Consider the following 12,601-nt stretch of genomic DNA (forward strand, 5'->3'; position numbering starts at 1 on the left):
GAGAACAGCACAATCTTTTGAAATCTCATAGACCACCTCCAGCGACATACTTTCTCTAGCAAGGCCACGCCTCCTAATCCACCCTAAACAGTTCCACCAACTGGGGACCAAGCATTACAACATATGAACCTATGGGGCTCTTCTCATTTAAAACACCATGGAAATTTAAGAAAGTGATATGTACTGCTAAAACAAACCTCATTCAATAGTAGCAGTAGAAAAATTACCTATTGTCCAGTATTACTAATAAGTACAGTGTTCTCTGCCCAGTTTTCTAGATAAGTAACCAGAAGACTGTTTTCTTTCAGCTGTCATTGCTAAGAAGTCTCCTGGCTTGGATCCAGCTCTCCCCAGCATTGTAAGTACTGAGCCCTGAGCATAACTGCCTTGTGTTGTTCCAGTGACCACAGACTCCACAGCCATGGTCTTGAATAATTCTCATTGTCCTCTGTGTTAGTCACACTGGATCTCAGAAACGGCAATGTCCAAATGGTTTCTCTATGAGGTGGATTTTATTTCCCTATGGAGAAAACATTTAAATTCATTCGCCATCAAGAACTTGGTGTTAGATACATCGTAGATTTTACCACTAGCAGGGCAGCCAAAGAAATGTTCATATGGAATTAAAATCCTTTATACAAATTATGACACCCACAGAATTCCAAAAACTGGATCTTTTGGGGGGAATTGGGGCAAGTAAATTGACCATGTGACTTTGACCCATTGTAGCTCACCTGGAAGCAAATTCCAACCTGAACCTCCATGGGACCATGTAAAGTTCTTTTTGGATCCTACTTATTGTAAAGATTTGCATGCTTGCTGCAGAATACAAATAAGACCCAGTCAGGAGCCCTACCCTGGACCTTTCTAGGACTGTTCCACATTTCCAATGTATCTGAATTCCACAGCACAATTGGCCACGGGAGTTTCAGATGAGGAGCTAGTCTTAGATGCATGGGAAAAGCCTAGAGTGGTGTGTGGCAAAGCAGAGACTATGTTCAAAATTACATATTTGGATTGGAGCCCAGCCAGGACCTGTAATTCTCCTCCCAGCCCTGGTTATCACTTGTGAGGATCCAGGTGTCTGCTGGCCCCTGCTTCAATTTTGTCTTCTTAGCACTCTGGTGGTGTGGACAGGGTACACCCCCAAAATACCATCCTACCACAGTCCAAAAGTGAGATGTCTGAAGTTGAGTGTGCCACCTGTTGCAACACAGCTAATCCCCCTGCTTTGTTGCTGACAGCTTGGGATGTCTGAAAAGGTTAATTAGAGGGGTTCCTGAAAATTAGTCCAGTAAACTTCTAACTGAAGATGGGTTTTCATGTAAACGAGTTTCCTTTTAGCAAGTAGGAACTCTGTCTACCTTATTTGTTTGTTCTTTCAAATAACTGCCATGAAAGCCTCCAGATATCTGAAGGAATCCCTGTTATATGATTTTTCCCCATGGGGAGGCATGAGCAAATATTCACTCATTCCACATAGGGCATTGATGTCAAACAAAACAACTACTCCACCCAAGTCTAGCGTAATCAAGCAATGAATTTATTGGGATTACTCACAGAAGCATAGAAGGGGACTTCCTTGCAAAAGCATGGGTGACAGAAAGCCAGCTCTGTCACCAGGAAGACCACCCAGTGTAGGTGATGACTCACAAAAGCTTCTTCAGAGACCTTATACAGCCTTAGGGAGGCTCTTCCTGAATCTTGTAACTTTCTGAGCATCCTGAGACTTGTAAGTTGAGTGACCCTTCCTGAGTCTTATGAGCTTCCTTCTCCCCTATTGTTTCAATACAGAGGACATAGCAACACTACTGTCCCTAAGAGCTTGAACTGTTACATATCTTACTCATCTGCTCTTAAACTGAATGTTTTATCTAGACTTTGGAATTAAACACAGCTAGAGCAGAACCCCAAATGTGGTCCTTAGCAGCCATGGTCTAGGTCGGTCAACCCAACTTCTGGGTTATTGTTGGTTGTTTTTTTTCTTCCTCTCTATTGGATGGATGTAAATTTTTAAGTGAAAAAGAACATCAAAGCAGCTACTTGTTCTGTTATAGGTACACAGTTCTGTTATAGGTACACAGCATTCCTGCCTCCTCTGTTCTTGCCCTCTTACTTTCTCAAGGTGGGTGGTTGTTTAGCTAGGGCATGTGAAGTCAGCCATGGGAGAACTAAAGCCAGTGTCCAAAAGAAAACCCTAGCAAGAATCCCTAAGAAGTGCCCTTCTCCCAAGAATATCTCCTTCTAGCCCCATGATTATTGGTGAAATTATTAAGGCCACTCCATGTAGTTAAAAGGGAGGTTTATTTTGTGGGGTGGCTTACAAAGGAAGGGATAGGTTGCAGGGTCTGGGAAAGGTGTGGTGGAGTCCGGGGATGTTCTCTGGAGAACTCTGCTCAGTCTACCTCCAGCGTCCAGGGTCCTGGAACCAAGAGAAGCCTCTCCTTTTTGTCCTGGGTCTTCAGCATCCTCTCTCAGCCCCACCTTGTGGGCGTGACCATTACCGACTCCTCAATGGGGGTTGGAACTTCCAGGCCAAGGCTGGGATGGCTACCCACTACACATGATGGCTGGCAATACAGTACTCAGCCACAGTACACTGGTCTGCTCCCAGTGTAGCCACTTGTTACCTGTCTAACCTTGATGGAGTAATTTGATTTCTCTGATCCTTAGATGCTTGAGGGGAGGTGACGGTGACTACAAGCAGCCATGGTACATAAAGACAGTAGAGCATGTGGAAGCATTTAGCCAATCAACCTATGACACACAGTCACATTGTCGGGGGGGAATGGGATTGAACCCAAACCCGGAAGCAAGAAAAATATCTTTTTCATAAAAAGAGAATACAAGGCAAATTTGAGCCAGTCAGTTTGATATTGATGATGAACGCAATTCTAGAACATTCCAGTATATATATATATATATATATATATATATATATATATATATATATATATTCCTGGGAGATAACAGGGTTCTGGAGAATAAGAAATGTCCTGAACCTCTCTCTAATCTCCCCTTGGAGAAGGGAAGCCTTGAGGGCATGGGAGTCTCAGTTGAGGAGGGGCTTCTGGAAGGCCATGAAAAGAGATTCAAAGAGCTAGGGTGGGACGGTCCCAGAGACTCAGTGGTGCTACCGGGAAGCAGGAACAGGAGCCTGAGAAGCTTCATGAAGCCAGACAGTCCTAAGAACTGTGTCCGAGGCCTAATTTTCCCAGGAAAAGAAAACCTGACACTATAAGACCCCCTGACACACTTCAGTTTACTCTGATCCTCGGGAAGAAAACAAGTATTAACCTCAAACTGCTTTTATTTTTCGGTATTTGTAAATAAAGATTGCAAACACTCATGGTTTCCTTCAAAACTGAACCCCACTTCCTCATCTATGATGTGGTCATCATCAGGACCCTCAGAGGGTTAAAGGCCTCATACCATGGCTGCTAAGGATGTGGCAGACCCCACCCCACCCCCAAGCCTTATTGAGGACAACAATCAGCAAGGTTGAGTCCTGTAGTCCCTGTCCTTTGGGCTCTATGACATTTCTGTCAATGGTTTTAATGAAGACACAGGAAATGAGGCTGGGAGAGAGAGAAAATGGATGATGGGGCTGGAAAGCTAGCTTTCAGACTTAAAAGGTTAAGACTTCCTACTGAAATATCACGAAAATGGATGGTGGTGCAATAAGACTTTGAACCAGCAGGGGGAGGGGGAGCATAGCTCAGTCAAAAGAGAAAGAAGTAGTTGCTGCCGGGCAGTGGTGGTGCACGCCTTTAATCCCAGCACTCAGGAGGCAGAGGCAGGCAGAGCTGTGTGAGTTTGAGGCCAGCCTGGGCTACAGAGTGAGTTCTAGGACAGGCTCCAAAACTACACAGAGAAACCCTGTCTCAAAAAAACCAAAAAAAGAAGGAAGAGGAGGAGGAGGAGGAGGAGGAGGAGGAGGAGAGAAGAAGGAGGAGGAGGAGGAGGAGGAGAACACTGAATTGAAGACCCTGGTCTCAGACCTTCCCTATGTGAGAGTACATGTCACCCATTTTGCTACATAGTCACCTCCACCCCAGGCTCTGGTTCTGTTCCTGACCACTGTGTTAGGAGGCCCTCGGCACAGTATCACGCAACCAGAGGACAAGAAGAATGGTGGGAAGACCCTGGTGCCCACACCACCTGCTGAATGGGAGAACTTCAGAAGTTGGAATCTCCATGCACACATTCTACACATCTGAGAATTAGCATCACTTGACCCATGTCAGACAGGGGTCTGAGCACTTGGGTCCTTGCCCTCAGGAACTCCCCTTCTGGACACAAAATAGACAATCACAACTGAATGAAGTCCTTAGTGTGTTAGAAGATAAGATGTGCTCTGGGAAAAAAGAAAGTGGAATGGGTTGCTGGGATCAGAACTGCGCAACAGGACAGGGAAGGGTAGGTTGGGCAGCTTCAATAAGAAGGTGCTGTGAGGAGGAGAGGGTATGCCAGGTACAGACCTAGGGTACCAGCCCAGAGGACAAGGAGAGTCCAGGCACAGTACTGTGGGGACAAGGAATTGCCTTTTGGTGCCAAGACACCCGGGGCCAGAGACCAAAGGAAAGCCTCACACTGCTTCCCCAGAATCCTCAGATCTGACCGTCAGAAAGGTAGACCAGAGGAGGTCTGGGAGGAGGACACTGGTGGCAGCCAGGTCAGCACACCATGCCCTTGTCCATCTTTCTGTCCTTTCAGCCCAAGGCCACACGCGTTGTATAAAAGAAACCTGTTCACCCTTCGGAACCAGCCTGCTTCCTTTACCCCTTTCCCTTGCTCTCAGGACTCGGTTGCCACACACCTTCAAACATCTTTGTCTTCGCTTGGTTTCCAAAGCCTAAAGCATTCCAGCAAGTCATGGAGCTGCAGCCCCAGTGAGAAATACAAGGAATAGCTCAAGTGCTTCGCATCCCTCTGTTTATGGAAAGATTCCTATAGGCCCTTAACCCACAAAAACCACAGCCGGACACGGAGGCCTCTCAGATCATTCCACTGGGAAACAAGCTTTTCTTCCTCTCTATCCGGTATTGAACCAGTCATCTGCCGAGGGAGTATTATCTTCTGTTTGCTTGCTTGTCATAGCTACTTAGGTCTTCTTCATTTATTGCAACTAAGAATGTTCACTTTGGAATAAAAAAAAATGAGATCTAAAAATAAACCTCACTGAGGGGAAATCCATCATCCTTTCGTTTACTATGCAATGTGTAAGGCCTTATGCCAGAGCACCGACCTTGACAAAGTGTCACACACTTCTCTAAGTACATGTGCACAACCAGGAAGTAAGTTAAGCAAAGCACCTAGCATGTGACTAATACCCTCTTTGCTCATTCATTCATTCATTCGATTGATTTTGCCAAGCTCCTATTACATGTACATAATTGACTGTCATGAGTATATGTGAAGGTGTTTCATAGCAACAGCCTCTGAGACAAAACATTAAATCTTGGAAGGAAGCTCTTTGCAGGATGTTCTAAGTGGAGGTGAACATTCCACCCTGTAGGAATGCTTCTTAAACTTCAGGAAATAAACAACTCAATAGCTTTAGGAAGTCCCTGAAACTAACCGATTCACTAGGTGACTTCCATTCCCCAAGCATGCATTAGTGATAAGGACCATCACTGAGAGACATTCTCAGACCAGCCAGATTGCCTGGAAGAGGCAGAGAGCATCTGAGCTGTCTAGAAAAGGTGATCTCCAACCTATGGAACTGTCTGGGAGTCATGCAGAGAGTTCCAGCTTTTGGCAGGCCTTGGCAATGCAGCTGTCTTTGAGGCATTTCTGCTCCTGTAAGAAACCCTCACCCATAGTCCTGTAAGTAACCTCAATAAAACTTGACGGTTCACCAAGCTAGATTTTGGTGGCATTCAGCCTTAGATCTGTCATTGGTTCACTATTTGGGGTGAGAGATATTTGATTTTATTTCCCCCAAGGAGTAGTGTCACACGGCCTGGGGTGTGTGCTCATGGATGCAGAGGCCAGAGTAGGATGTTGGGTGTTAGGTCCCCTTCTCTATGGGAACTAGAACCCTAAAGTCAGTCCGAGAGCAGACTTAGGGATCAGACCTCCTCTTGTTTCTTTTGTTTTCTCAGTGTGGGTAGAGATGAGAAAAATGGGCTGTTGCTGGGCACATGGCAGGACTCGGGTGATGCTCAGCCTTCCTGCTTGCCTACTTCTTACACAAGAGGCCATGAAGACAGACTAGATGAGCAGTCTCTTCAAAGAACTTGCCTCTGTTCAGCATCTCTTTCACGTAGGAAGGGTGGACTCCTGCATCCGAGAGAAAACAGAACTCTCAAAAAGCTCCTTATCAGTTCTGAAACTTTAAATATCTGCCCCAACTTTTAGAAGACCATTATTTAAACTGAACGGAACTTGCTAGCTGGATTGGATGAAAGTCGATATCTTGGGAAGCTGGTCTAGCAGTCAATAAACTGCAACCACCCATTATAAAATCACGGGTCCTTTTGTAGCTATAGAAATTAACCTGCAGTCTGTCAGGCAAGTCAGAGTCACAAGTTGCCTCATACACCAAGCATCAGGCTGTTGTTATAATTTAGTTGTGCCATTGGCTTTTAGTGCACATTTCTAAGATAATTAAAGTGAGTGTTGAGAAGCATTTTCTTCCTGGTCTTTGAAATGAGACTGCAGCTAGCTAGACCCCTCCCTGCGTCCTTTTTTTCAAGGCTTGGGGGTTGGGCAAGACTGGGAAGAAAAGACTTGTAACCCTGAATGACAGCATGCTGTTGATAAATGCAATCTGGTCTGTCCAGGAGCCCAGCTGATTTTGGTTCCTTTAAGCAGCTAAGAAGAACTCTCAAAGATGAGCATTTGATGAGCCTATATATGTGTGCTCTTCCCCATCTGGCTGGACAGCTCTGGTATCAAAAGGCAAACGCCCAAATGAAGCAGGCACCAAAACAGTAAAAAGAGATTTTACATAGAAAAATTGTAGTATGAGTAAGGGAACGTAACATAGGGAGGACCAGGGAGTGTAACATAGGGAGGATCAGGGAGTGTAACATAGGGAGGACCAGGAGTGTAACATAGGGAGGATCAGGGAGTGTAACATAGGGAGGACCAGGGAGTGTAACATAGGGAGGACCAGGGAGTGTAACATAGAGAGGACCAGGGAGCATAACATAGGGAGGACCAGGGAGTGTAACATAGGGAGGATCAGGAAGTGTAACATAGGGAGGACCAGGGAGTGTAACATAGGGAGGATCAGGGAGTGTAACATAGGGAGGACCAGGGAGTGTAACATAGGGAGGATCAGGGAGTGTAACATAGGGAGGACCAGGGAGTGTAACATAGGGAGGATCAGAGAGTGTAACATAGGGAGGACCAGAGAGTGTAACATAGGGAGGACCAGAGAGTGTAACATAGGGAGGACCAGGGAGTGTAACATAGGGAGGACCAGGGAGTGTAACATCAGGGAGGACCAGGGAGTGTAACATACAGAGGACCAGGGAGCATAACATAGGGAGGACCAGGGAGTGTAATAAGATCAGGGAGGACCAGGGAGTGTAATAAGATCAGGGAAGACCAGGGAGTGTAACATAGAGAGTACCAGGGAGCGTAACATAGGGAGGACCAGGGAGTGTAACATAGAGAGGACCAGGGGAGTGTAACATCAGGGATAGTGAGTTCTGGGGTTACAAGTGCACACTACCACACTTATCTTCCTGGTGTGCCCTGGGGGTTGAATTCAGGTCCTTCGGTCCTTAATGGAATGAACTGTCTCCTGGTAATTCTATCTTTTGAGACCACCTATTGTGTAGCCATTACCTTGAACTTAAACCCTTCCCTCTTGAAGAGAAAGTTTCAAAGACTCAAGAAGCTAAGGAAACTTAAGGGTCTCAGCAGGGCCCTCCTCACGGTTCCATGAGCAGTTATGCATTACTCAGGAAAAGGAGACTCCTGCACCTAGCTCAGTCTGTGAACATGCCCAGAGCTCTGATGCAGCTTTCCTATCATCACCTAGCCCCGAATGGGTGAGTCAGTCACTCACTCTCCCATAATCTACCCCTGGCGCGTGATGCCGTAATAATCCCAATAAACGCATTGGCTCACCAAGCTAGACTGGAGTAGGACAGTTTCTCTGTCCCTGTCATCCAGGCCCATCTGGGGTAAATTCACGTTCTTGTCTCCCTGGGAAAAGTCACACAGCACACCCTACCACAAAATTCCCTCTCTCTCTCTCTCTCTCTCTCTCTCTCTCTCTCTCTCTCTCTCCCTCTTCCTATTGGAAGGTGTTTGTATATTTTACTTTGCATGTTTGTTTTTTTTTTTTTCTGAGACAAGGTTTCTCTATGTAGCACTGGAACTGGCTCTGTAGACCAGGTGGGCCTCAAACACAGAGATCTGCCTGCCTATGCCTCTAGTGCTAGGATTAAAGGTGTGTGGCACCATGCCTGGCTTAATTTTTGAGATTATAATATAATTACATCATTTCCTCCTTCCCTTTCATCCCTCCAAAGTCCCCCATACACTTCTCTTTGGTCTCTTCTAAATTCATAGCCTCTTTTCTCATTGTTACCATCACATACACCTATGTCTATGTATAGACACATATTCCTAAATGCATAAACATAGCCTGCTTTGTCTATTTAATGTTCTTTGCATGTATGTTTTTAGGGCTAACCATTTAGAATTGGATAACCAACTAGCTCACACAAAAATCCTTTTGTTGTTGTTTTTTTTTTGTTTTGTTTTGTTTTATATATATATATATGTATATATATATATATATAATTTATTTATGTTACATCCCAATTTCAGTTTCCCTCCTCATTCCCTTCACCCCATTGTTTTGGTTTTTTTGTTTTAGAGACAGATTCTCTCTACATAGCCCTGGCTGTCCTAGAACTCGCTCTGTAGACCAGGCTGGCCTAGAACTCACAGAGACCCACCTGCCTCTGCCTCCCGAGTGCTGGGATTACAGGCGTGCGCCACCATGCTCAGCCACAGAACTCTTAAGGATGAGTTTCAAAGGCTCCCTTTCCTGCCACAGTTGCTATCACCCCCCTGTAAGACCAGTTGCCCGCCTCCCCCACCCCTGCTACCCTGGTTATTCCGCCGTCACCCCTGCTGCCACTAAGCCACCTGTGGGACCCCATGTCACCCTGACAAAAGTGATGTGTGGAAGCTGTGAGCCTTCTGACATGGGACAGGAGAAAAACTAAATTACTTAAGGGACTATTCTGTTACTAATCTCAATTCTTTGATTCTATTCTGATTCTTTAAACTTTTCTTAAAGTATGAATTTTATATCAAAATTTACAAGATATATATATATATATATTAAACTTTGTTAAGATAATAATGGTCATATAGAGTACTAATTAATTCTAGAGAAAAGGCTTCAATTAGCTGCCTATACATGTCTTTGTGTTCGAGTCTCTTTTCAGTTTTCTGCAAGAAATCATGGCCAGGCCTAACATCAACTGAAATCTCCAGGAAGAAGATGGGACCCCACAACGACAATTCCGTGTAGACAATAGTAATATCACTAAGCTGACAAACATCATCTACAGATCAGCTTTGGACTACAAAGTGCTTAGAGCAATTCTGAGATGGCTAGCTGAGATGACCCAGTTTCAAAGACTACTTGAATAAGGACTTGAGATAAACCCTGAACTTTGGCATTATGGATAACAAAGAATATAGTTACTTTTCCTAGAATTTGACAATTAACCCAAAATTTTTCTTTTCAGAATAAAGATATCTTCGCCCATACCCAGCAGGAAGCAATTTTAAGAATACGACACCCACATTCCCAAAGGGGTGATGTGGGGCAGGTGGTTTTTTGGTCTTTTAATGGATTTTGGTCTGGAATAGTTTTCATTGTTTAGGAGGGTTGGTTACAAGTTGTTGTTAAGGCTTAGGAAAAGGGCTAGGCAAAGGAGATTAGATTTAACGTGCTTGTTTAAAAAAAAAAAAGAAAGAGAGAAAAGAAAAAGACAAGTAGTTTTACATACTTTACATTGGATTGGATTGTTTTATATTGTAGATTGAGATGATTGAGATTGTTAGAATATGCCATACACATATTTCTAATCTTGCTCAAGATATTGTACTTATACCATTCATTTAACAATGTAACGTACTTTGCTAATCCTTGAATGTTATTATTACCAACTATTAGGATATATAGAAATGAAAGTTAGTAGTTAGACATTACAATCGAACTTGCGGTCGTATTAGGTGTGTTCTCAAGATCGAACAGATATATTTTAGATAGACAGGTCATCTTCAAACCCTTCAGAGATCTACAGAATATGGCATTTTAAAATGTTTTAATAACTTAGAAATGTTTTCTTTTTTGTTATGACTATGAGACATTTGGCTCCTGGCAGTACCAATCTACTTCAGAGAAAATATGAGCATTGAAGAAACTGCATATGGAGTTAATTTTCATTGTGGCAAAAGTTAGCCACTAGACAACAAAGTATCCTCGAATCAACTGCTGACACACAGGACAGACAGGACATGAAACAAAGAACTACTGATTCTTGCCAAAAACAAGTGTGGTTGTGGCTTTAACAAAAGGTATCTTCTGAAGCCAGGACAATATGGCACCATCCCTGAAGTGAGTGGCCTTTGCAATCTGGAAAAGGTACCGTGCCCTTTTCTTCGAAGGCAGCTGAACAGGCAGTGGGCCAATGGCTTCTGATGTGCAATGGAACAGCAGATGAAACAGTTATTCTTCAAGAATAAGCTCACCCCTCTCAATAGTAAACTGGCATTTAATAGAGGGATGTGGAGAAGAATGGGATGCCAAGATGAAGTCACACATACACACAGCCAAGAAGAATGGACAGCTGAATTCAAAAAACATCAATAATTTCCAGAATTTAAAATCCTGAATCATGACAATGACACTAGTGGAATTCAGGTGTTTCTGGTACATGGACTGCTCTCACCAAATATGAGGTCAAACTGTTGACCTTGTGTACATCCTAGTTCACAAATGAGTCTGTCAGATACATTAAGCCTATAAGCTGAAGATGATGCCCCAACACTGCAGAGAAACCTTAGGTGACTGTCCAGGCAGCTGGCTGTTTCTGTCAACTCACATTTTTTTTTTTTGTAAGCTGCTTGCATGCACTTCCTGATTTTATTTTTTATTAGGTAATATTATTTCCTTCTTGAGTCTCTGAGGGAGTTGAAGATCAGTTAGTTATATAGTTTTCCTTGTTAAGAACTTCAGAAAAGAAACTCACTAGATGTGTAGTGTATAAATTTGAAAGCTGTTATAAGACAGTTCCATTAGTCATATAAGTTAGAATAGAAAGTGAATCAGGTACATTTTGGACTTACCAAAATAGGATAGATAATGGAATTATTTTTTCTGAATTTGTCAAATGCAACTGGACTGGACATTGTTTAGGTATTTATTGCTTGTATATATGGTATATAGTTATTGTACTTTTGTATATAGTTTTTCTTATATTAGTTATAACTTTTTTCCTTTTTTCTTTTTATTAAAATAGAAAAGGAGAAATATAGTGATATTTTATTTGTACTGAAATGTGATTTTATTTGTATATTAATAAAATTGCCTTGGGGTCAGAGCAAGCCATAGCAGAAGCTGGGTGGTGGTGGTACATGCCTTTAATCCCAGCACTTGGGAGGCAGAGCTAGGCAGGCTCTCTGTGTGTTCAAGGATATAGCCAGCATGGCGACACATGCCTTTAATCTCAATACCAACCATAGAAGACCTGGAGGTCTGTACAGACAGGCAGTGACGAGGAAGTCATGTGGCTGGGTTTACAACCAATGAGAAGGCAGAACAGAAAGTCTATATGAAAGACAGGACATAGGAAGTAGCTCTCTTGCAGAGAGGAAAGACAGAGCAGCAGTGAAGAGTAAGGTTTTCAGCTCTCAGCTATTGCTCTGACCCCTTGGCTTTTAACTCTGCAATTGGCTCTGTGTTTCTTATTTAACAAGCTGGTTACAAGGCCAAAATCTATCCTTCCTTTCATAAGTTGCTCTCATTAGGATATTTTCTATCATGGCAGGGGAAGTCATGACTGCAGGAGCTTGAAGCTGAGAGTCACATTGTATCCATAATCAGGAAGCAGAGGGAAAGAAATGCTTAGTCTTTCTCATTTTCATGCAGTTGGAACCAAATGCAAGCCTGGGGAATGGAGCCACCTACTTTCAAGGTGGACCTTCCCACCTCAATTCATCTAATCTAGATAATATCTCCCAGGAAAGCCTGGAGGTTTGTCTGCTAAGTGATGCTACATCCCATCAAACTGACAGTCACTATTAACCATCACACCTTCTCTTTATTAATTCCTAAATTCAGTTCTCCTCCAGAATGGCATGAAGCTGCCTATCATAGGGCAGGTGCCTGGAAATAGACTGTAGGATGCAAACTGGGGAGATGCAAAATGTTTCTCAGGCTCAACCTCTAAGAAAGGAGGCCTAGACGGTCCTTGTAGGAAAAACTTGGGAACTTGGACCAGACTACTGGAGAATTATAGGGTAAATGTCATCTTCTGGGTATCCCACCTAGAACTGGCTGGGCTTCCTTAGCCACAAGCTAGCTGTCCCTAGAGGAGCCCAGCTACAGGCA

The 12,601-nt window shown here is 43.6% G+C and overlaps 1 protein-coding gene across 1 annotated transcript in view; it reads left to right on the forward strand.

Annotated features, from left to right (window-relative positions):
* Positions 1-12,601, forward strand: part of Erich6b (glutamate rich 6B) — a 50,994-nt gene that overhangs the window by 1,921 nt on the left and 36,472 nt on the right. Inside the window, exon 2 of the mRNA XM_036198528.1 lies at positions 4,044-4,185. Within this exon, the coding sequence (XP_036054421.1) occupies positions 4,044-4,185 (142 nt within the window). The remainder of the gene's footprint in view (positions 1-4,043; positions 4,186-12,601) is intronic.

The sequence above is a fragment of the Onychomys torridus genome, chromosome 9, assembly GCF_903995425.1.
Source record: "Onychomys torridus chromosome 9, mOncTor1.1, whole genome shotgun sequence".
Classification (NCBI taxonomy): Eukaryota; Metazoa; Chordata; class Mammalia; order Rodentia; family Cricetidae; genus Onychomys; species Onychomys torridus.